The sequence below is a fragment of the Bidens hawaiensis genome, unplaced genomic scaffold (assembly GCF_021521415.1).
Source record: "Bidens hawaiensis isolate Kalapana, Puna unplaced genomic scaffold, B.hawaiensis_p1.1 tig00012719_1, whole genome shotgun sequence".
Taxonomy (NCBI): Eukaryota; Viridiplantae; Streptophyta; class Magnoliopsida; order Asterales; family Asteraceae; genus Bidens; species Bidens hawaiensis.
The window spans coordinates 490,760-513,918 of record NW_027492051.1 but is presented as its reverse complement, the minus strand read 5'-3'; the positions used below and the strand labels follow the sequence as shown (position 1 = coordinate 513,918).

The following is a 23,159-nucleotide window of genomic DNA, read 5'->3' as shown; positions in this document are numbered from 1 at the left end:
ATCCAAAGCGTCCGACGAGATGCCGTACGCTAATTGACGGATGGCAGCCGTGCATTTTTGAAGAGGGGTAAAACCGGGGAGACCCCTAGCATCCTCCCTTTGTTGAAAAAAGGGATACCGTGCCTCTAAATCACTTGCTATACGCAAGAACAATTGCCTGCTAAATCCTCCCTTTATGAAGATGGGTTGATTTGGGTTTTTTTTTGAAGTTGTGGTAATTGATTTATATGAAATTGGTTATATATAGGAAGAAAAAACTTTTTTTTTTATTAAATTATGAGCCCAACGGCTATGTTAAATGGTCCAACAGCTCTTTCACGCATTCCCAAGCCACCTTTACGCCCCCTTTCTCCCGCTACCGGCCTTGCGCCTGCTTTGAATTCCGCGCTCGCGCCCCTCTCGCGCCTCGGTGGTGTGGTGCTCGCGCCCCGGGGCGCGAGCGGAGGGGCTCTCGCGCCCCCGCTGAAGCCCCACACCCCTCAGCCTAATGGCAACACAGATGGGGCGCGAGCGGAGGGGCTCTCGCGCCCCCGCTGAAGCCCCACACCCCTCAGCCTAATGGCAACACAGATAAATATACCATTTTGCTTTTATATGTTTGAAATAGAGAACTATGAAATAAATACTTATAATCATTACAACTAAAGTTTTTCTCCTTTTTTTCTTAATCATAATACATAATAATTACTGATATGATCACTATTTTTGTTAGGCTGGTTGTTATGAAAGGATTTTAAACCTCAAGTTAAAGCGTCACGTCAAGTTAAAGCCTTAGCCTTTAACGTCATGTTACGGTTTAAAGCCCCGCTATCATGTTAAAGCCTTACCTCTTTAGCATTTTGACCCCACCATATGTTAGAAGCCCCTCTTTTTTAGTTTTTTATTTTATTTTAATTTGTTCATGTGAAATCTTTACGAGATATTTATGAGTTGTCTATGATCAATGAGTTTTCTAGTCCTTTTTTTTTCTAGTCTTAATTTATTAAAACAATTTCAATAACATTGATTTCTTTATTATTCGTTAAAATATTCCTAATTTATGCATGAAATGGAAAAGGGACGATTTTTTTTTCAACCTTTTGCATTATAGTAATGCTGCCGACAATATTCATAATAATTCTTCATAATGCCCTGAAAACTTTGAGTATGGCTTTGGGGGTATTTGTAAAAGCTTGTTTTACCTTTTCAAGTTTCCCCATTATTTTTGTTGACTTTCTTTTAAGACCTTGAGCGGTATGCCCTTTTGCAACTTTACACTTTTCCTACGACCATTCAAGCCAGCTTATTGAGACCCAAAGACATGGGATATGGCTAGAATTTGGGTTATAAGAGCATTCGTATTCAATCATCTATCTCTTAATTTAAAATTACACTAAAACTCTCTATATTTTCTATTTTTTTTTTCAGTTAAATAATATTTTTTTTATACCTTTATCATTACCATTTATCTTTCCTCCATTCTGATGTAGATATCGTGATCTAATAAAAAACAAGTATTTTAAAAGCTTAAATACCTACAACTAGTATGGGTAATTAAGGTCGTCTTCATAGTGAATCAATGGAAAGTTTAAGTTTTACTCATTACTTAAAATTAATTATTAGGCGGACAGTCGATATCAAGCAGTTTAGAAATATGGTTTGAATGCAACACGATTACTTTTAAAGTTGTAAACAATTATGAGAAAGATGCTTCACTTCAGGTTCAGGCAATACGATAACAAACTAATCACAAATTTATTTAAGTTAATTGCGCAGTAATTACCAGATCTAGTATTTTGGTTGTGATGACAAACGAAACTGTATCCGAATTGTTGACACAACTGAACACCATATACCAAATTACCAGTTTTATGTTATGAAAATCACTTATCATGCAATGACTAATGGTTATCGGTCAATGACACAAGAACCTAATCCTAAATGTTGATGAACTCAACTAGATAGTTGATGCAATATTTAATAACCAAAAACGCAACTATTTAAACAATCAATTGGTAAGGTAAAACAAGATCAATTAACAAATTCAATCATGTACTTAATCATTAAAGCTCATATAATCTGAACAAAGTAAGTTTACACAAAACCTTAGCCTAAAGTGAATACAGTGGTTTTAGCCTGACATCGGCATCACGAAGAATTCGCTTTTCTGATGAAAGGATGGAAGCATGTGATGATCTGACGAACCGAGAGCTCCGGGATAATGCAAAATCGTCTTAGGGTTCTCCTATGGCTGCTGGAATGAAGGATATCACGAATAGAGGCTGCCAAACTGATTTTATGAAGTTAGGTTTATTTTTTCGTTTTTAAGCCACTTCACGTAGCACGAAGTGCTTATGGCTTGGTCATTCGCGTAGCGTGTAGGACAAAATAGTTGGGTTACTTTTCCACAGCTTCGCGTAGAGCGAAGCAACTAGTCTTCATCCCTTCGCGTAGTGCGAAGGGCTTTTTCAACATATTTTTGGCTTCTTTCTTGAATCCTGCAATGTGAAGTGTGCCGACCAATTCCGCTCTTCTAAGTCAGTATTCCAAGCTCGTATATCACTCCAAAAAGCATCCTTAGCTTCCAATGACCTGAAACACGTAAACATGCTTGAAGTACCAATGTTCACACTATAATTAAACTAAATGAAACAGTTAATATAATAATATACATGAAATATACCCAACCATCATACTCACAACTACTTTCAAATATATTAAAAAATTACAGGATGTGAATAATAACTTTTCAAATATACAAAAAAATCACTGCATTTCTCTCTTCTTCACTCATAACACCCTAAACCACTCCCTACATTGTGAAAACTTCACTCACGTTTTTTGATGGGTTGAATGTGAATGCTCTAAGTTTGGCCGAGCTCTTGAGCTCACCTATTTACATTTACAAATTTAAAATTCTTATGAATAAATCGCTTAACAGCGTTGCTTTGAAAGTCAGACAAAAAAATTGTTGGACCAAGGAGGCGAGGATCAGGCAGTTCAAACCGGGACGGGTGAACCTAATAGAATGAAGCTAGCCAGTTTTTACATCAACCCTGGCCATTTTTACATGAACCCGTCCGGGTTGGTTCGGGTCAATGTATCGTAATAAGATTGCACCTTAGATGCTTATAGGTTGTGATTTTGAGACTTTTGATTTGTATTTGGGCAATGTTGGACTTGAAAGGTTAAGCATAAATGAGTAACTAGGGGAAATCCGAAATCTAAAAACAACGAAATCCGAACCGAAACCAAAACCCGAATAATCCGATACGAATAACTAATTCAGACTCGGATTGGATTCGCATAGGGATTTCAAAAAAATTCGGGCAGTTCAAAAATTTTGGATTTCCGAATAATCCGAATAAATAACATGTGATTTTATTATTTTGATGTTTGACTTTATTCATATCTGTTTTAATTTGAGAATTATGAGAGATCATAGATTTATTTTGACTTTTGTTTGAAGGTTGACTTTTCTTTGTTTATTTTTTATTTTAATTTTCTGATTTTGTATTTATTTAATTAGGCCTTTGTGGGAATGTTTGTTATATAGTTAATTTCGGGTTATTTGGATTATTTCAGGTTATCCGAATCCAATCTGAATACATCCTAAATCAATTTGGATCGGATTCGGATAGGAACATCCCTAATTCGGATCGGATTTCGTATAAGGTTATGAAAATTTCAAATCCGAACAATTCAAACCGAATAAAGTAATAAACCGAATAATCTATTATCTGATTCGATGAACACCCCTATTAGTAATTGTTGAGACGGGGTGTCTTAAGACTATCGGATCAGCGTGGAGTGACGTATAGCGATGGGAGATCTTTGACTTGCTAAGACGAACAACTTCGGTAAACTCGCCACAGGATAGAGGGCTACCCTGTGACCGACCTTCAATATAAAAATAAGTATCATGTCTGTTGACAGTGATAAATGAATGGATGAATATAGTTATGATGTGGTTGCTGACGTAGGCTGTCGCGGTCTACTCAAAAACAATTATTTTAAGACTTAAATACCTATAACTAGTACGGGTAAGTAAGGTCGTCTCCACAAGGACTCAAGGAAAGTGCAAGTTTATTTAATTTATAACTAATTATAATCTAAGCGGACAGACAATGTCAAGCGGTTTTTATGAAAAGATTTAATTAAAACTAATTATTACTTAAAAAGATTTGTAAACAATATTATTTAAAAAGTATTCATTCTAGGTTCGGGTAATGTGTTCCATATGTTAATCACAGATTCTTTAGTCTTTGGTTTTATAATAATTGCTAGTCCTATGGTTTGATTTATGATGACAAACGATACCCTAACCGAATTGTTGACACAAATGCACCCGGACACCACAATTACCAACTCTATGTCTAAGATGATTAACTCAATGATAAGGTTTGATGATTCTAGTCCAATGACACAAGAGTTTAACCCTAAGTGTTGATGGACAACCAAACAAACGTTACACAAATCAATAATCGCAAACTCAAGCTTTAATCAACCAAATACTAATTAAGCAAGATAAGTCATATAAAATTAATCAAGCTATATTCATGAAGCACAAGAATCTGATCATAACAGTATTTCACACAAAACCTTAGCCTAGAACGAACACACACGACTAGCCGGACATCCACATAATCGTTAAAGCACTTATTTTGATGAACATACGATCGTAGGACAAACCGGAAGCTTCGGGATGGATGAAAGTCGCCCTAGAACACCTCTTCTGCCTCTGGAAGTCAATATATGCCGAAAAGGGTCGAAAAATCGTTTATATAGTGAAAACCTAACTTTTTGCCGACATTAAGCATCTTCGCGTATCGCGAAGGTGCCAAGTTATACTTCTTCGTGTATCGCGAAGGACAAAATAGTCGCAGCCGCCATTATTCAACTTCGCGTATCGCGAAGTTGCCCTTCATTGCATCTTCGCGTATCGCGAAGATGTAAATTTTCAGATTTTTTAATTTTCTTTTCTTGAATGCCTCGTGATGCGTGCACTTCCAATCTTTCACTTCTTGATCTCCGTTCCAAGCCCGTAAATATCCTTGTTAAGCACCATAGCCTCCAAAGTACCGAAACACGTAAACAACGCTTGAAGTATCAATGTTCATTCGTTTATTAACCTAAATATAACTAATTAATATATAAAACTAACTAACTTTTACCCAACCATCAGTTGCTATTAGCATAATGATTTCATTGTAAACAGTATTATGATGGTTGTCATACTACCATGTCGGCCCGATTGGTCACTTTTGGATCTGATAATGACAGCTAGGTCATGACTGAATTGGTTACTTCTTGTTCTCCATTGACTAACATGGTTACAAGGCCGACCCCTAGGATGGGTGAGCTGCACCCTGATTGAGGCCCTTTTCCTGAGGGCCTAATTTTTTTTATATAATTAAATATATGAAACCTTAAAAAAGACATTGGGTCCTCTTGAAAGTTTAAAACCTTATAACTACTTGACCCAAATAATTTTTTGATCCATAATCCAAGTATCCAACAATAACTTATTGGGCCTAAATTTAAAGTAAAAAGAATAAAAACTATAAAAACAAAAAAATGAAACCAAGTAGCGGCGAACGGAGGAAGAGTCTAATAGTCGTTTTAATGCTATATATTTTCCTGAGTTTCCTTTTATAAAATTAATTGTATTAAAAAAATATTTTATATAATTCTTTACTCATTAAGGTCTAAGGAAATAAATAATCCAACGTTTTGTATATTGACCGATAATAATTTCACTTTTAAAAATCTCTGCTAATGGTTCAACATTTTGACTATTTTTCTCTCAATGGACCCCTGTTAAAAAACATTTAACTTCGTTAAGTGTTTTTCTGAATTTCAAATGTTTTAGGCTTATCTCGAAATGACGATTCAAACGGAAACTCAAATGATTCAAATGACGATTTTTGTTAATTGGAAATTCAAACACTGGAATTGAAACACTGTTTCGTCGCTTGGATCACCGTTTCAAGATAAGTTTTACATCAGTAGACTCATATCCACCTTCGATCAAAACCCCTAAAACATTGGTTTGATATTAGGAAAAAAAAAACTTAACGACATTAAGTGTTTTTAACGGAGGTCAAATGAAAGAAAAATAGTCGAAAGGTTGGTCCGTTTGCAGAGATTTTTAAGGGTAAGATTATTATCGGGTAATACACAAAAGGTGATATTAATATTTCTAATTTGCCTAACTTATTTTTATCCAAATCTAATTAACCTTATAAATAGGCTTTGCAATTTTATCAACCAACTGAAGTTTATATTGAAAACTATAATCAATTTATGACTGGAATTTGTTTGTTACAGTTAGAAATTAAGACATAGTGTCTTTTTATTTAATGCAAATATCCCTTTAGACATTCTCATATATTCACCCTTCTACGATAGTACGATTTTGCCAAATGACCGAATTTCTTTTTATCCCGATAATCGTTGTTATAAACTTTACGTCTTTACTTCTTAGATGAATCTTTCTCTAGTCGCAAAGCCGTAAATTATAATGAGGAATTCTGAAGATTGAATCTCAAATGTTAAACCACTCGATTAATCATGATCTAGAACCACATCTGAAGTTTTGGAACTAATTATGCCACACACCAAATGCCAAAAGATAGTGCATGAGTGAAAGTGTATATGATATATAGGGACAATTACGAGTAGCGGCATCATTATATTTAAAGTTAACTATACTAAGTTAGAGCATTAGTCACATTCCAATGTTATTGCTTACTTTTTGTACAATTTTGACTTACTGTTGTGTATTGGTGCAATCAGTAATTTAAACTTAAAACTATTTGACTTGTGTAACATAAAGTGTGAACATTGATCATTTTACTTAGATACGGTTTGTTTGTTTGTTTTTTTACATCATTATCCTAACTAGTGTTTTTTTTACTTAGGGTAACAATGGTGTCAATGGACATATTGAAATAATGATATTTACTTGTGATAAAGGCATCAATCGTAATATCGTATAACCAAAGCACCGCCTATCTTACTAAATGAGTCAAGCAAATTTTAAATGTAGAAGACGAGTTGTGTTGTGTTCTAATCAAATTGTAAATAGGCTATAAATGTGTTGATAAGTTGTAAATGTGCAGTAACAAATGTGTTGGAAGAGTTGTAATGGTTTGTAGGTCAACCTTATAAATTTCAAATTTAAATGCATTAAACAGTTGATTTGATTAATTAAACAAGTTAAACACGTTAATTCCAAAGACGAAGCTATACAAAGCGGGACGGGTTAAAGTGACACCAATGATTTTAAAATTTATAGTGTATAATATAAAATTTTTGGTTGAACCCAAACTTTCTTTTCAATGACTTAAGCATAAACATAAACTGCGAAAAAAAAAGCAACAAAAAGGAAAAAAAGAAAAGGCTATCTTTCAGTTTTCATGTTGTTTATCTCCTTACTTCCCAATTTTTTTATTCCCTGTGGAATCCTTTTCAAATTATATTATACATAGCTATAGCTATTACTTCAATTCGAGATGAATTTATCCATACTTTAAAATTATATCATTTTTACAATATAATTTTAGGTATCTAAACGATTAGTGTGTTAAGATTTTTTTTTTCAGTATGGTTATATTTAATGCAACCATAACGCACTTTCCAATATCTATGTTATATCAGTATGTAAAACCCTCAAGGGCGTGTTCGTTTCACGTGGGAATTCAAATCAATTGAAATTAAAATCCTATGATATGGCGTGCTCGTTTAGTTGGAATTGGAATCTTAATTTTATTTTGGTGTGTTCGGTTATCAAGGAATTGAAATTGGAATTCAATTCATTTAAATAAAAGGATTCTAAATCCTTCCAAAATGTGAAGAATTTTAAGTGAATTCGTTGGAATCTTTTCTTGAGTTTTTTTTTTCTTTTCTTTTTCTTTTTTTTAACAAGAACAACAAATAAAACATTTTAGTTTTTTTTTTTACTTTTTTTGTTTTTGATTTATATTTTGAGTTATAAATTTTTTATTATTTTTTTAAATATTTTTTGAGGGGTTTTTATCTTAATAGAAACCCCTAAAAAATTCAAAAAAAAAAATCATAACGCAAAATATAAATGAAAAACAAAAAACCTAAAAAAACTAAAATGTTTCTGTCCTTATCCTCGTTAAAAAAAAGACACTGATTCCAATTCATTTGTCAAAAGAACACATCAAAAATAGAATTGGATTTCAATTCCTTTAAATTCCAATTTCTATTGGAATGTTCAGATTCCAAATCCAATTACTTCCAATTTCAAATTTTATGCAAATTCCAATTCCAATTCCATTCCATTCTGTGAAACGAACGCGCCCTAAATACATTTTTTTTTCAATAGCGTTGGTTTGTTTAAGAATTAGATATTGTTGAAGTCCGGCCTGCCCTAACCTAATCCAAGAGATTGAAATTCAAGTTGATAGACATTAGAATATCGAAACTTAATGAACTTGTTCGAAAAAATTTATGACTCCGTCACTAGTAAACACAAATATTACTTGTAACAACAAAAAAAAAGCGAAGAAAAAGGTAAATTAGCATAATTAATACTCGAAGGACCAAAAGTGCTAATTTTCCAAGGGGGCATGGTCGCCTCCGGCGCTACCAATTGCACCGCCGTCACCGGTACTTACTCTTGTTGTACAACAATTTCTCAGATTATTACGTCAGGGTTTTTGATTTCGATTTTAATAACCCCCCTTTCCTAATTTTTTCCCAGATTAACTATAATTTGTGCGTTTTATATGATATTATTTCAAAACTTACTAAGCTAGGAAAATGCTTATATTCGTATTCAAAAAGAGTTTTCTTTTACTTATTGTATATTCATGTAGAATATTATATGCTTTCAAACATGTATAAGCGTGTACTCATATTGCTACTTAACAACATATATACATCTCGCTATCTAACTTTATACACACACAGTTCAAGTCCTGGGTATGAAAATCGTACCACGAGCCGTGTATTTCATCTGCACAATGAAACTCTTGTAAGAAGAAACCTATAAAAAACTGAAAACATGACAGAATTCAACAAAGCATATAAAGAGATAAACTACCTTATGCATCACACGGTTGATGTTTGACGCAGAGGTTCGTTTTCGTGAACGATGACTTGACTTTGGTTCTGGTTGTCGAGAGGCATGTATTGAGACATAATTGCCATGATCTCCGAGTCCATGTACGCCTATTTCATTAACCAGTATATTGAATCATCTATAAAACTAGTTGTATAAAGTATAAACATTCGGTACGTTACACGTACCCTTAATCTATATCTATAGAAAATGTAACCAGCTAACCCCGCACTAGCCACCACCCCTAGTACCAACAAGCTAATGAACCAAGTGTACTTTGACACCTTCCTTTCTGCATAATCCAAATAAAAATATTAAACCAAAAAAAAAAAAAAAAAAAAAACAGGCCCATCAATATCCTGTCAACCAATGGGACCGGGAAAAACATAGCTTACTACTTACCGATACATGTATCTTGATCGGCTATATAAAGTTTGTCCCCCTTGCATTTGCAATCATATCCACCGTAATTGTTCTTACATGTGCACCCGTCACATTTACAAGCTAAGCCTTCTTGGCACTCGTCAATATCTGAACATTTATAAAAATTATAAAACAAAAACTTTTAATAGATACCGAGTAAGCAATGCAAATGAAGATCTCACCGTTACAAGTAAGACCATCCCCACGAAAACCTTGTGGACAACTGCAACCAGTCATGTTGTTCACCTGCGAGACAACCATGAATCTAATGTGAAGGCCCGAAACATAAACTGCTTTAGTAACAGACTCATGAAAAGTAGAAAAGAAACTCAACCGAGCAAGCCGAAAACTTCCTTCCGTCTCTTATATCTGACCAACATCCTCCATTGGCGACCGTGCATCTACCTGGCCCAACAGCTGTCATTTGAACACTCCAAGGTTATAAGACATGGAACATAAAGTTTGCGGTTTTAGTTATAAATTTTGAGACATGAATACCTTTACAGAATGTGTATCCATCTCCTTGATATTGCACACCATTCACTGTAGGACATTCACATACTCTTCCCCTAAAAGTGTCCTTGCAAGCACTTATGCTATTTTGTGAGTCGATCCAGCAACCGCCATTGTTTTCATGACACTCGTTTGTCTCGAGATCTATAACATATACGATGTATAAGAACATAAAGATTATGCTTATGCATATGCTGACTTTTACATTTGACGGAATCAAAATATCAAACTGTACCTCCACTTAAGCATATAAAAGGATCAGTTGTCTCCTTAAACCCCGAGCATATGGCTCGTAACACAGCAGTTCTCTCTAGTTTCCCTCGGTACTGAACATTATTGACAACTAGTGTCGGCAAGATGGTTACATCACCGCGTGATCCTCGTCCAACCTTATTATAAACAAAAACAAAAACAAAAACAAAAACAAAAACAAAAACAAAAACAAAAACAAAAACATGTCATTTACCGTCTTCTTTTTAAAATGATATTGTGACTCAAAATGGAAACCAAACCTGTGAATCCTGCTCAAATTTTAGTACTTCATTATCGACATCAGCCTCAGGGTCACCCATACATTTTTGTATCTTGTCATTAGGCAGTCCTGGTGATTCATTTAACATTTTTAAACGGTTAGCTCGTTTTTTCATGAATCAAAACCTTTGTTGTATGAAATATAAATAATATTTACCAAGTGACTTAATGACATGTTCAGCACATCCTATACTATATTTCTGTTTTTTCATGGAACATCTAATATGAAAATCAGTCACATAATCCCACCATACCCAAGACCTATTGGTCTCATTAGCAACTCTATGAACACAAAGCTGCCTCAAATTCTCCAACACCACCTGTTTCCCATTATACCCTTCACCAAAATCCTGCTCGGGATCCGGTGCACAATAGCGCCCGTGGTTGATACACTGAGACTTACACTGATCGCTGAACACAAACGGCTTTGGACAATACCATGTTATATAATGTGGTGTGAACATCGTGTAACCGCCTCTTTCAAGTATCTGAGCATGGCCTTTAAAGTTTTTAATGAAATTCATTTGTTCGTCGCAGCGGGCCCCACACTCGTCATTGCTGTTGGTCCATAGCTCGTACTCGACACGCTGGTCTGGGTGGGGCATGGACTCGGACCAGTCGAGTTTTAAGAGGACTTCTTGGTCTTTTTGTAAGACGTCTTTTATGGATTGACCGAAAGATATGTGGATGAGTGCGGATGGAATGATGAGCTTTTCTATGAAGTCGTCTGCGGTGGTGCTGGCCTCCGGTGAGTCCATGGTTATTAGGGGTTCGTCTATAGCGTCGACTACTAGTACAGCTGACGCACCAGCCAGCTGTGCATGCCAAGCCTTTAAGGCAAAGTAGCAATCTGTGTGATTGTAGGTAACAAAACCACCAAATTAAATAATATTAATTTGTTAAGGTTAATATTATTCAAAATAACCCAACATATCATTCATTTTATACGTAAAAGTCATTCAGCTTAATTTTGACATATGAGAGTCATGAACTTGTTTAAAATACAAGTACTTGTAAAATTTAAATGAAAAATAGCTTTTGTCTTAAACGAGTCAGGATTCAAAGAGCTCGTGTTCCAAATATTCAAATGTTCATAACTTTATGTTACGTCTCAAAGAATCTACATAAAATTTTTATTAGCAAAAGGTTTATACAAATAGCCTCTACATATATAGTACTTTTGTGCTACTAATCAATGTTCTTTAAAATTTTCAAAAATACGTGTTTTAAACAAGTCATGGGCTTCATATAACGAATTGGATTGGTAAATTATTTCGTGTAAAAAAAACGAAGTTGTTTTTTTTATATTAACTTAATTATAAAAATATTTTGAAAGAGTAATACTCTGTATTTTTATTTATTGTTTCATAGTGTCAAAATAATTTTCTCATCATTTCAAAAGTTTGTGTTATCAGTTTATAAATTATTCTTTTTATTATCAACTCCAATATGCTATTTTATTCAATTAAAAAAATGTTATAAAGATGCATCATGCATGAATCGTTCAGTTTACAATATTTTGATCCTCTAAAAAATGTTATTTTTTTGTTTGACTTAAAGTATGACATCACACAAACAATAAAATATATCAACCAATAAAAAACTACAGGAATCATCGTAAGCCACCGAACCAAACACGTAACTTAAACTTAAAGTCAAAGTCAAACATCAAGTTACCTCCACGATCAAGAAGCAAAATAGTAGGTCTAGAACTGTTCGACTTGAACGGTCTGTCACCATCAAATTTCGAGCAACCGTAAGACGAAGCCGGTTTCCGAGGATACACCACCGTACCAACCATCGAACCACCGTAATCCGGCAACCCAAAGTTACCTATGGCTGCATCATGTTTCGATCGAAGATTGTCTGGCGACAGAACACTTATGCTGCTCTTCTCTACAACAAATCTTCCCTCTGTTTCCTTCATAACCCATATCATAATAATAATATTAATAATAATATTCCAACTTAAGCCTAGTGTTCCAACACCCATATTGGTTTATTTGAGATTGGAAATATGTTATGAAACAGGGGAGTGAGATACAGAGGTTTATGTATAAGGCTGTGGAAAATTGATTTAGTATAAGTCAAGGGTAGACTTAAAGAGAAGAGAAAGAGGGGAAATAAGTTGATATTATATTAATATTAATTTTTACATGGTCGTTATTTATGGGTTTTGGCGTAAAGGAAACGGGTGCGGGATTGGTGTTTGAAGGTTAGGATGGTGGAATGAGTCAATCCCAACTACTTGACTGTTACTTTCCATCTTCTTTCCCTCTTTCTACGTTTTGTTGGAATCTTGGATTCTAAATAGGGATTAGCGTTTGTGGGACGGGTACCGATACGTACCCGTACCGAATTCGGCACCGATTGGTATCATCGGTATCGAATTAGTACCAAATTTTGAGTTTTTGGTATCGGTACGGTACCGGTACCGGTATTTCCCAAATTTTTCACGAAATACCGGTACCGAAACGATACCGAACCGAACATTTTGGTACCGGTACCAATACCAACTATTTTCGAATTTCGGGATCGGATTTTCGGGGTCGGTACCGGTACCATCCCGGGCTCATCCCTGATTCTAAATATTGTTTATATTAAACGAAAATGTGCGGTGACAAGTGGATGATTCACCTTCGTAAGCGACGCTGTTTCCATTGGTATTTTTTTTTATCATAACATCTTTAAGGTTATCTTTCTATTGCAAGTTGTGATTTACCTGAGTATTTTAAGGGTTTTTTTTAACGGATCTCATGTTTACTAAATAAAAATTGTTAAAATGAGTGGCTATATGGAAAGTTATTGAGATTTGATGTTAAATATAAATACTTTTTAAGTTTGTAGGCTTGCTATTTTTTATATGTATTTGTATATGGGTAGGTTGTATTTCAAGTCAACTCGTCTCAAGTTGTTGATGGATATTGAATTGTTTTTGTTTTTATATAATTGTACAATCGGATGAATAACTAATGATTTGGACCATTTTGTAACTTGAATTGTAATTGTATAATCTTTAGGCATGTGATTGTATTTTCATTCGCATTGAATTGTCAATAGATGCATGTGATGCATCTGTCTTCACGGGCCTAGGTCTGTGATCAAATGTTGATACCTATTTTGAAAATATATCAGAGTATTGGTTGTAAAGCGGAAGTCTTTTTATTAAAATATTATTATATTCTAAATTTTGGGATTTAACCACTCGATGATATTACAAAAGAGTTTAACTTGATAAACATTAATTTACATCTTTTTAAATTACATCAAAATACCTGAGCCATCAGATCGTCAAATGGTTAAACCACCATCTTCTATTGTCTATTCCTGAATACCTGTAAAACAGTTTATAAAATACGTTAGCAACAAATGTTGGTGAGCACGTTAACTCTAAAACATTTTATATACTTAATTATTCCCTATGGGTATCTTGTGACCCGATCCGTCGAAAAGGAAATAATCAAGTCCTGAAATTCTAAAATGCTATTATAAGCTCAACTCAAAACGGCTCAGCAAACACCGCAACGCTCGAGTACTTAGAAACTACCAATATACACAAGACCATTCTCCACGTGGGTATAACTTTGACCCGGCCCGTCATGGCGGAGGAATGACCGCGTGGTGGGTGTGCCCACCGACCGCCCACATATGTAAGGATCTAGACAAACGTATACGATAGCCTAATGACCAACGATTATTTTTTTATTTTGTATAGTTTTAGGGATACTTGGTCCCATGTAAACTGTTAATGACTTGATTTAAAAAGTTATAAAAGTATGAGCTTATTCACCTTTGTTCTGATCAGTTTTTGTACTGATATATGTCTGTGCGTTACCTCGAACACGTAATACAAAAATAACTTTATAACTATCTAGATCGAATGATCTAGCTTTAGACCTTTAGTCTAACCTACACAGATTTAAACCTTGTTAAATCATTTGTCTGAATAATACATTTCGACATGTAGTTTTTATGTTTAATTACTAATTATATGCTACGTTTCTTCTTCATGAAGAAACGTCTAATTATAAATATCTTTATGTTTCTTGTTAAAAAAACGTTAATTTGACTATAACATTTGTATGTAAAAAATTTGTATTTATTAGTCATGAAGAAATGCTATTTTAACTATAGCATTTAAATATGAAAAGCTAAAAAATACATATTTAAAACTTTCCAATTTAAGCTATACCCTTGATAAGGGTCTAAGCCATGTTTTGAAATAACTTAAGGGGAACCCCTACCTTAACACGGGTACTTGGAGTATAAGCTTAAGATTAAATGAGCATCATTTCTACTACCCGTCTTGTGTTAGGGAAAGGAATCGTCGAAACTTCGGGCTCGCTGTTCGTTGTAAGAGGGTCTTGGCACGTACTTCGAGGTAAAGTGCGTGTGTTGGATTTTGATTTGGAATGGGAAGTGAAGTCCCTGGCTCTCCCTCTTTTATTGCTGATTTTGGAATCCATCGCGTATTGCGATGAAGAGAAAAAGGGGTTGTCATGTATCTCACGTCGCCCTAGACTTGTTGACTACTACATGGTGTTGCGTCATCGCCACGTGGCTTGATGAATCGCTACGTGTCGACACGTGGTTTGAAACGTGTTCCTGATTACTTAACGATGACTTTTCGTATCGCTGTGGTCTATAGGGTGAGTCCATCGTGTAGCGTCACAGTGCCTAATCATTTGTGATGGTTCCTGTCGTACATGTCTGGGGTTTTGATTTTCTAATCATTTGGGAGCATTTTTAGTCCTTCATATTTTATGAATTGTCAAATTTAGACCAAAAGTTTCAGGATGTTACATCCTTCCCCACCTTGGAATGAATCTCGAGTCGTCCTCGAGATTCGTTAAAATAGATATGGGTATTTCTTTCTCATTTCAGATTCTAACTCCTAGGTAAACGCTGGATCCCTATAGGAGTTCCATCTTTACTTTGACTAATTATAGTTTCCACCTCTTAAATTTCTTAACTTTAAATTTCTATCTGTAGAGGTTGCTCTACAAAGTTTAGATTTTCATTAATTTCGACGTCTCTTAAAGGCATAGCTAAAGTTTCGTTAGCAAAACATTTACGTAGATTAGAGACGTGGAATACATCATGTATTCCATTTATCTCTTTTGGTAAGCATAAGCGATAGGTGTTTTGGTCAAAAATTAACAATCGTGATTTTACAACCAAATTAGTAAACTGGGACTAGGTTCTTGTAAAATTGGCTTGAACACAGAGATTTGTTGTGAGGAAAAAACCTGTTATCCTTAGGATAACAAGAAAAAAACCCTGGTGGTGAAAACTATCACCACCGATTTATTAATAACAAAGTGGTTACAAGTGTAGAGCTGAAACTCGATCGTGATTGCAGAGAATGCGAGTACTAGTAAGTCTCGTGTGTCTAGTATATGTTTTGATTGAAGCTTATCGCTCTATTTATAACAAAAAAGAGTCTAACAAACTTTTCTATATTTTAGGAAACTATGCAGTGAGTCCAATTAGCCGTTAATCCTCTTAATCAGCACGTTTCCTTTCCTGCCACGTTTTATTAACTGAAAGTCCGAGTCTTTGGGAGATCAAGGCAACGTTCTTTGACCTGATAAACAAGGTAAGACTATGAACAAATTGTTAGTTATATAATATATTTAGGATACCTGTTACCTTGGAGGATACCGCATCATTGAGTTCTCCTGAATATAAAGTTTGCTGAGGATACCGAAAATCCGAGCCCTAACAATTGTCCCCAAATTTAACAGCTGTAGATATGGTTTACAGCTGTAAAATTTTTGAATTTTGAATTTTGAATTTTGAATTTTGAATTTCTACATGTGTGGAAGATCTCGTTGCATGTGTCAATCATCCGTGACCCTTAAGCATCTATATTTATCCAAGATAAATATTCCTAATTCATTCAACCGTCTACATAGGTAATATAATATTTTCTTATTTCTCTTGATCTTCATCTTCTCAAATCATGAGTCCGAAACTCCATAGGTCTGGTGTCAAAGATTTTGTGTCACAAAATCTCCTTGCTAGTCCAGCGAGTGAGATATATATTTTTGGCAATACCGACATTGTTAACTTTCAGTTTCGGGGTTGTTTTCCTCTGAGAACTGTTTTTAGACCTTTTGACGCCGCCCTTTCTTCTGATCTTGTCTCAAAAACCTGGATCTGTTTCCCGTTTTTGCTGTTTAAAATCGGTTTTTCTTACCCCTTCCCTGCCTTTACTACCGAGTTCTTTCCAGAACCGGTCTTAGTTTTGCCCAAACCATGCCCATGGTTTGGCAGACCTTGTTTGTTCTGGAGAGATTAATCGCCGACCATGCTCTCGATTTCACTCTTTCCAAGCTTGCTTCTGTGTATGACCTTCGCAGCCACGGATCTTCAAGATACCTTCTTAAAACCAAATCCGGCTGAACCCCGCTTGTTTTGAGAAATACCCAGAATAATGATAAGTGGAAGAGACAATTTTTCTATATTAAGATAGATTCTCTTCGTCATCCTAAGAGTCTTCCGTATCTTTGGGTCGCCAAAAGTAGGATACCTTATCTTGAAAATGTATGCCGATAATATTCGTAACTGATTTTTTTTGTCTTTTGCAGGTTTGAAGTTCTTCGAGATTGCTCCTCCTACCAAAGAGACTGAGGCCAAGCTCGGTTCTTTTTTTCTTATCGACGAGGAGGAGAGGACGTTTTGTTTCTAGTCAAGCCCCTCAAAACCATCGCCGTTAGCAGGGTCCGTTATGTCTGGTAAGAAATTTCGATATGTTAATAAAAATTTAAGGATTAGAGGCACTAACCTGTATCCTGTTAGGTAAATCTGCTTCCGTTTTCGTGCTTGAGGATGTTGACAGTATGGTCTCCACCAGCAGCATTAAGAAGAAAGAAGCTGCTCCTGTTCCCCAGCCAAAACCCGAAAGCAGTCGTGCCAAGGGTTCGAAAAAGAGGAAGACCCGGGATACCTCCGACTCCTCTCCGACATGCGATCTTGAATACAACCAGGTTGGTCTTCATGTTTTATCTTTATATCCTATAGATAATGTGTGCTAAGGATGTTTTGACTTGATCAGGGGCTAGGATTGTTATCCTCCAAATTCAGTGATCTCCATCACGAACTCCTTAATGCTAATGCTCGTATTGCCGAGATGCTAAAGATTGGAACCGCCAAGACCAACCTTCTCGACAAGATGAGCAAGGAGAATGAGGACTTGAAGCAGGAGCTCGCATTGGCTAGGAGGGAGTTGGTTCACCAGGAGGCAAGAGCTCTGATTAGGATCCAAGAGGTTGCTGAGGGAGCCAAGAAATCCGCGGCTATCTCGATCTTTCAGTCTCGTCTCAAGATGGCTAAGGAGGCCAAGGATGCTGGTGTCGATACTCCTTTTTGGGATGTGGCTGCTTGGGAGAGAGTTTTGGCTGAGCTTAATGGTGAAAGTGTGGAGGAGGCTGGCCCAAGTTGAGCGAAGAAGTCAGCGGAGGAGGCTGTGGAGGCGGCGATCAAGGATGCGGTGAAGGCGGTTGGTGATGGAGCACAATTGGGCGATGATAGCGGTAAAGAAAAGGTTTGAGCCCAATTTTTTAAGGTTTATGTGTTTGTTTATGGTTTGATGTTGGGTTGTAATGGCTGTTGAACAATTTACTTTTCTGTCTTTGAACAATATTATGCTTAGGATACTAGGATACATGGGTGGAGGGATCTTGACTTTTCAAGACGAAATCCGGTGTTGACATTTTATTTTCCTGCACTTATGATTAGTAATAACATAATCTTTTGGCTTTAAGCATTGTGTCCTATCTGTTTGTCATTTTGGATAACTTGTCTAAATATATTTTGATCAGAGCATGTCTATAAAATATATTTGAAACAGAATTCTTAAACTTGTCTTTTTTCAGAGTGAGATATTTTAAGGGTTTTTATCTTTAGAAAGCATGTTTTGAAATCCTATTGTATATTAAGATAAAACATTTTTAAGGAAAATAAAGCCTTATGTCTTGTGTAAATTGTCATAATTAAACCAAAAGATTATGTCTTGAAAGATAAAATACGTAAAAGGACTAAGTGTGAAGAGTACCTTTGTAGAGGACGTTTATAAACTTAACAAGTTTTACATATGATGTCCCCAACTGTTGATCTTTTTAAGTATCAAGCTTCTGGGTATTTTGCTAAGTTAAAAACAACTTAGAAATATCTCTACCCTTCGTGACCTGGCCGATCTTCGATCTGTCAAGACAAAGTTAGACAAATCTGGCGATGAAGCCCTTTAACTGGCGACAAGGCCTTTTTACAGGCGAAATGGCCTTTTCTTGAGAAACATGAAAATGTCTAAACTTGAGATAAAGCTGGAGAAAGTCCCAAACGTACAGGCATGATAATGCCAAGACTTTAGATTACATGAAAATGTTATAAACCTTAGATAACATGAAAATGTTATAAACCATATGTGTGACACGTCTGCCACTTATCTTAAGGATCCGGTATATAGCCAACAACAAACGGATTATCAGCTGGTCTGGTCCGCTTGCCTCGAACTATATCTGAATCATCGTGCGCTCCAAGCGGCGTTAGAAAGGTGAAGACCTTTAAAACTTAGAAGATATCCAGGATATCTTATTCGTGCGCTCCAGGCGTTCGTTGGAAAGGTGAAGACCTTTAAACCTTGGGAGATATCAGGGATATCATATTCGTGTGTGAGGTGATCAGCCTCTGACTGTTGTGAAGATAACGTATCCTTGGGATAACTGCAAAACACTAAGCTCTTGATGAGGGGTGGGTGTTAGCCTGGCTAACACCCCTCCGATGCTTAAGTCAGTAAACTTGATTTAGAGGTAATAAAATTTTAAATATGTGATAACGAAAAAATAAACAAGGGAACATAACTTTATTCTGAAATGATACGATCATACCAGTCAAGGATACTAGCAAAAATATTCCTTAAGATGGATAACATTCCAAGCTCTTGGTGTAGGAGCACCTTCCATATTGATTAACATGCAGGCCCCTTTTACAGCTTCGGCTTCAATCAAATAAGGGCCTTCCCATTTTGGAGTTAGCTTTCCATCCGTTGGGTTAGTGGTATTTTGAAATGCCTTTCTTAACACCATATCTCCTACTTGGAATCTTAGAATCCTAATATTCTTATTGTAGGACTTGGCTATTCTTTGTTGGTATGCTGCCATTCTGATCTTGGCGAGATCTCTGAGTTCATCAATGGTATACAGGTCTTTAGTAAGGCTTTGGTTGTTGGACTTAATATCCTGGATGTTGGTTCTTGCTGTGGGGATCACCATTTCTGTAGGGATAACAACTTCGGCCCCAAACACCAAGGAGAAAGGTGTTTGTCCCGTTGCATTTTTTGAAGTGGTCCTATCAGCCCAAAGAACAAATGGTAGTTCTTCAACCCATTTTCCCTTCTTGGACCCCAATTTCTTCTTCAAATTGTTAATGATGATCTTGTTACTGCATTCTGCTTGACCATTAGCTTGAGGATGTACTAGAGTTGAAGTCACCATCTTGATTCCCCAACTTTCACGAAAGTTGGTTGTTCTACTTCCGATGAACTGTGATCCATTGTCACAGACAATCTCTGCTGGGATACCAAATCTTGTCAGGATGTTGCGTTTGATGAATGAGATCACATCCTTTTCTTTAACTTCGACAAACGCCTTTGCTTCGATCCACTTGGAGAAGTAATCTGTCATGGCTAGTATAAAGACCTTTCCACCAGGGGCCTTGGGCAGCTTTCCCACAATATCCATTCCCCACTTCATAAATGGCCACAGGGATATGATAGGATATAATGGTTCAGCTGGTTGATGCAGGATGTTGCTGTGTCTTTAACAAGCATCACATTTTCTGGAGATGTTCATTGCGTCCTTCTTCATTATTGGCCAGAAGTAACCTGTCCTCAGTATTTTGGATACTAAGGCTCTGCCCCCAGTGTGGTTTCCACAATCACCTTCATGTATATCCTTGAGAACTTCTTGTGTTTCTTGATAATCCAATCATCTCAAGTATGGACATGCAAGTGATTTTCTATACAAAACATTATTTAAGATAATGGACTGGGTTACCTTCATTCGGAAAGCTCTGGGATTTTCTCATTCTGGGATCTCGTTATCCTGAAGATACCGTATTATGGGATTGGTCCAGGATACTGGATCATCTTCAGGTTTTGAAGTCTCCATCACTTCGTGGTTCTCCTTTGTTGCTGGAGTCAAGATATGCACGATAGGTATCTTGACATCTCCTGGTATCTTGAGAGCTGATGCCAAATTTGCTAAAGCATCTGCTTCAGTGTTCTCTTCCCTTGGTACCTGTATTATATCAAATGTTTCGAAACACATAGCTAATTTCTTAACTATTTCTAAATATTTTACTAAGTTTTCTGCATTCACTGCATAAGAGCCATTGAAATGGTTAGCTAATAACAAAGAATCAACATAAAATTGAAGATACCTGACCCTCATATGCTTAGCTAATTGCAAACCAGCTATTAAGGCTTCATATTCAGCCTCATTATTAGTAGCCTGAAATTCACAAGATATGGATAGAGGTATAATGTCCCCCTGTGGCGATTTTAGCAGGATACCTAGACCTGTTCCTTTTATGTTGGAGGCACCATCCGTATGCAAGGTCCAACTTTCCATGACCTCCAATTGCTGAACTTCTTTTTCTACTTCTCCGAGTATATCCTGGCTAAAATCAGACACAAAGTCGGCAAGTGCTTAAGACTTGATGGCTGTCCTTGGCTCATACAAGATATCGTATGCACTAAGTTTTACAGCCCATTTTGCCATCCTACCTTACATTTTTGGTTTTCTCAAAACAGCTTTAATAGGATAGTTAGTTTTTACGTGTATAGCATGAGTTTCAAAGTAATGACTTAGTTTAGTTGAAGCCATTATAAGTGTTAAAATTAACTTTTCATGATAGGAATACCTGGATTCAGCATCTAGTAGACTTTTACTTACATATTATATTGGATGTTGTTGACCTTCATGATCTTTGATTAAGACGGCGCTTATTGCATTTCCGGAAACAGCTAAGTACAAGGATAATGCTTCACCGTCAATTGGCTTCATCAGGAGTGGTGCTGAGGATAAGTATTCCTTAAAGGATACCAATGCCCTTTCTTGCTTTTCTCCCCATTCGAACTTTTGATTCTTCCTCAGGATATCATAAAAGTCTTTACACTTCTCTGAAGATCTTGAGAAGAATCTGTTAAGTGTTGCTATTCTTCTGGCCAATCTTTGTACATCTTTGACATTTCTTGGTGATTTGATACCCAGGATAGCTTTGATCTACTCAGGGCTTGCTTCTATTCCTCTCTTGGTGACCATGTATCCAAGGAATTTTCCTGCTTTGACCCCAAAGTGACACTTGGCTGGATTCAACTTCATGTTGTATTCATCCAGAATATCAAATACTGTTTCCAAGTCTTTGAGATGATCCTCGGCCTTTTTTGAGTTTACCACCATGTCATTTATGTAGACTTCCATCGTGTCCCCCAGTTGGTCTTTGAACATCATGTTGACTAGCCTCTGGTATGTTGCACCAGCATTTTTTAGTCCAAAAGGCATTGCAGTATAACAGTATATACCTGTGGGAGTCATGAAGGCTGTATCTTCTTGGTCTGAAGGTTCCATTTGAATTTATTGAAATCCTGAGCATGCATCCATGAAGGGTAGCAGCTCGTGGGCAACAGTTGCATCCACCATTGAGTCAATGCGTGGGAGTGGAAATGGATCTTTCGGACAGGCCTTATTCAGGTCTGTGAAGTCCACACATACTCTCCACTTTCCATTCTTCTTCTGGACTACAACTAGATTGGCTAACCATCTAGGATATTGGACCTCTCTTATCATCTTGGTCTTGAGCAGCTTCTGCACTTCTTCTTGTATGATAATGTTTCTCTCAGGAGCAAACTTCCTTCGCTTTTGATGTACCGGCCTGAAAGATTTATCTATACCAAGTTTATGAGTAATTATAGATTTAGAGATACCTGTCATATTTTCATGTTTCTAGGCGAAGGTAGAAGCTCTTTTCTTTAGGAAGGATATCAATTCCATCTCAATATCCTTAGGAATACTTGATCCTAATAATACTTTGATCTCAGTATCCTGAGGATCCAAAGATACATCCTTGACATCCTGCTCTCTTGCTTGCATGACCTTTCCCGGCTGTTTTTGTAATTGCTATGCTTAAGTAGGCTTTTTAGTCCACTTCATTGATGAAGCATAACATTCCTTGGCATCTTGCTGATCACTTTCAATTTTGATGACTCCCCAAGGACTTGGGAGTTTTACACATTGGTGATAACTTGAGGGTACTGCCTTCATGCTGTTGATCCAGGGCCTGCCTAATATCACATTACAACAAGACAATGAGTCAATAACACAAAATTTTTGTAGAAAGTTAGTTCCCTCAATATATATTGGAAGTTTGATTTCTCCCAAAGTGTTCTTAGTCTTGCCACTAAATCCTACGAGAACTGAGGATTTTGGAATAATCTCCGTTTCCGGGATATCCATCTTCTTCAAGGCATCCATTTGGATAATGTTCACAGAGCTTCCTCCATCAACGAGTATCCTGCGCACAAAACAGTTAGCTATACATAAAGTGATTACCAAAC

The 23,159-nt window shown here is 36.3% G+C and overlaps 1 protein-coding gene across 1 annotated transcript; it reads right to left on the bottom strand.

Moving 5' to 3' along the window:
* Positions 1–8,857: 8,857 nt before the first annotated feature.
* LOC143541883 (vacuolar-sorting receptor 7-like) lies at positions 8,858–12,575 on the bottom strand. Its single transcript, XM_077034580.1, has 11 exons — positions 12,218–12,575; positions 10,698–11,390; positions 10,522–10,610; positions 10,245–10,398; positions 9,995–10,153; positions 9,831–9,913; positions 9,679–9,742; positions 9,476–9,604; positions 9,262–9,365; positions 9,056–9,183; positions 8,858–8,968 (listed from the first exon to the last, which is right to left on the bottom strand). Exons 1-10 carry the CDS (start codon positions 12,531–12,533, stop codon positions 9,064–9,066), a joined length of 1,911 nt encoding a protein of 636 aa, XP_076890695.1. The 5' UTR covers positions 12,534–12,575; the 3' UTR covers positions 8,858–8,968; positions 9,056–9,063.
* Between the last annotated feature and the right edge of the window lie 10,584 nt (positions 12,576–23,159).

Coding starts and splice junctions, on each gene's coding strand:
- LOC143541883 (XM_077034580.1), bottom strand. CDS start 12,533: ATGGGTGTTGGAACACTAGGCTTAAGTTGGAATATTATTATTAATATT. Junction 10,611..10,697: donor ACATGTCATTAAGTCACTTG/GTAAATATTATT, acceptor ATGAATCACCAG/GACTGCCTAATGACAAGATA. Junction 9,605..9,678: donor GGATGGTCTTACTTGTAACG/GTGAGATCTTCA, acceptor ATAAATGTTCAG/ATATTGACGAGTGCCAAGAA.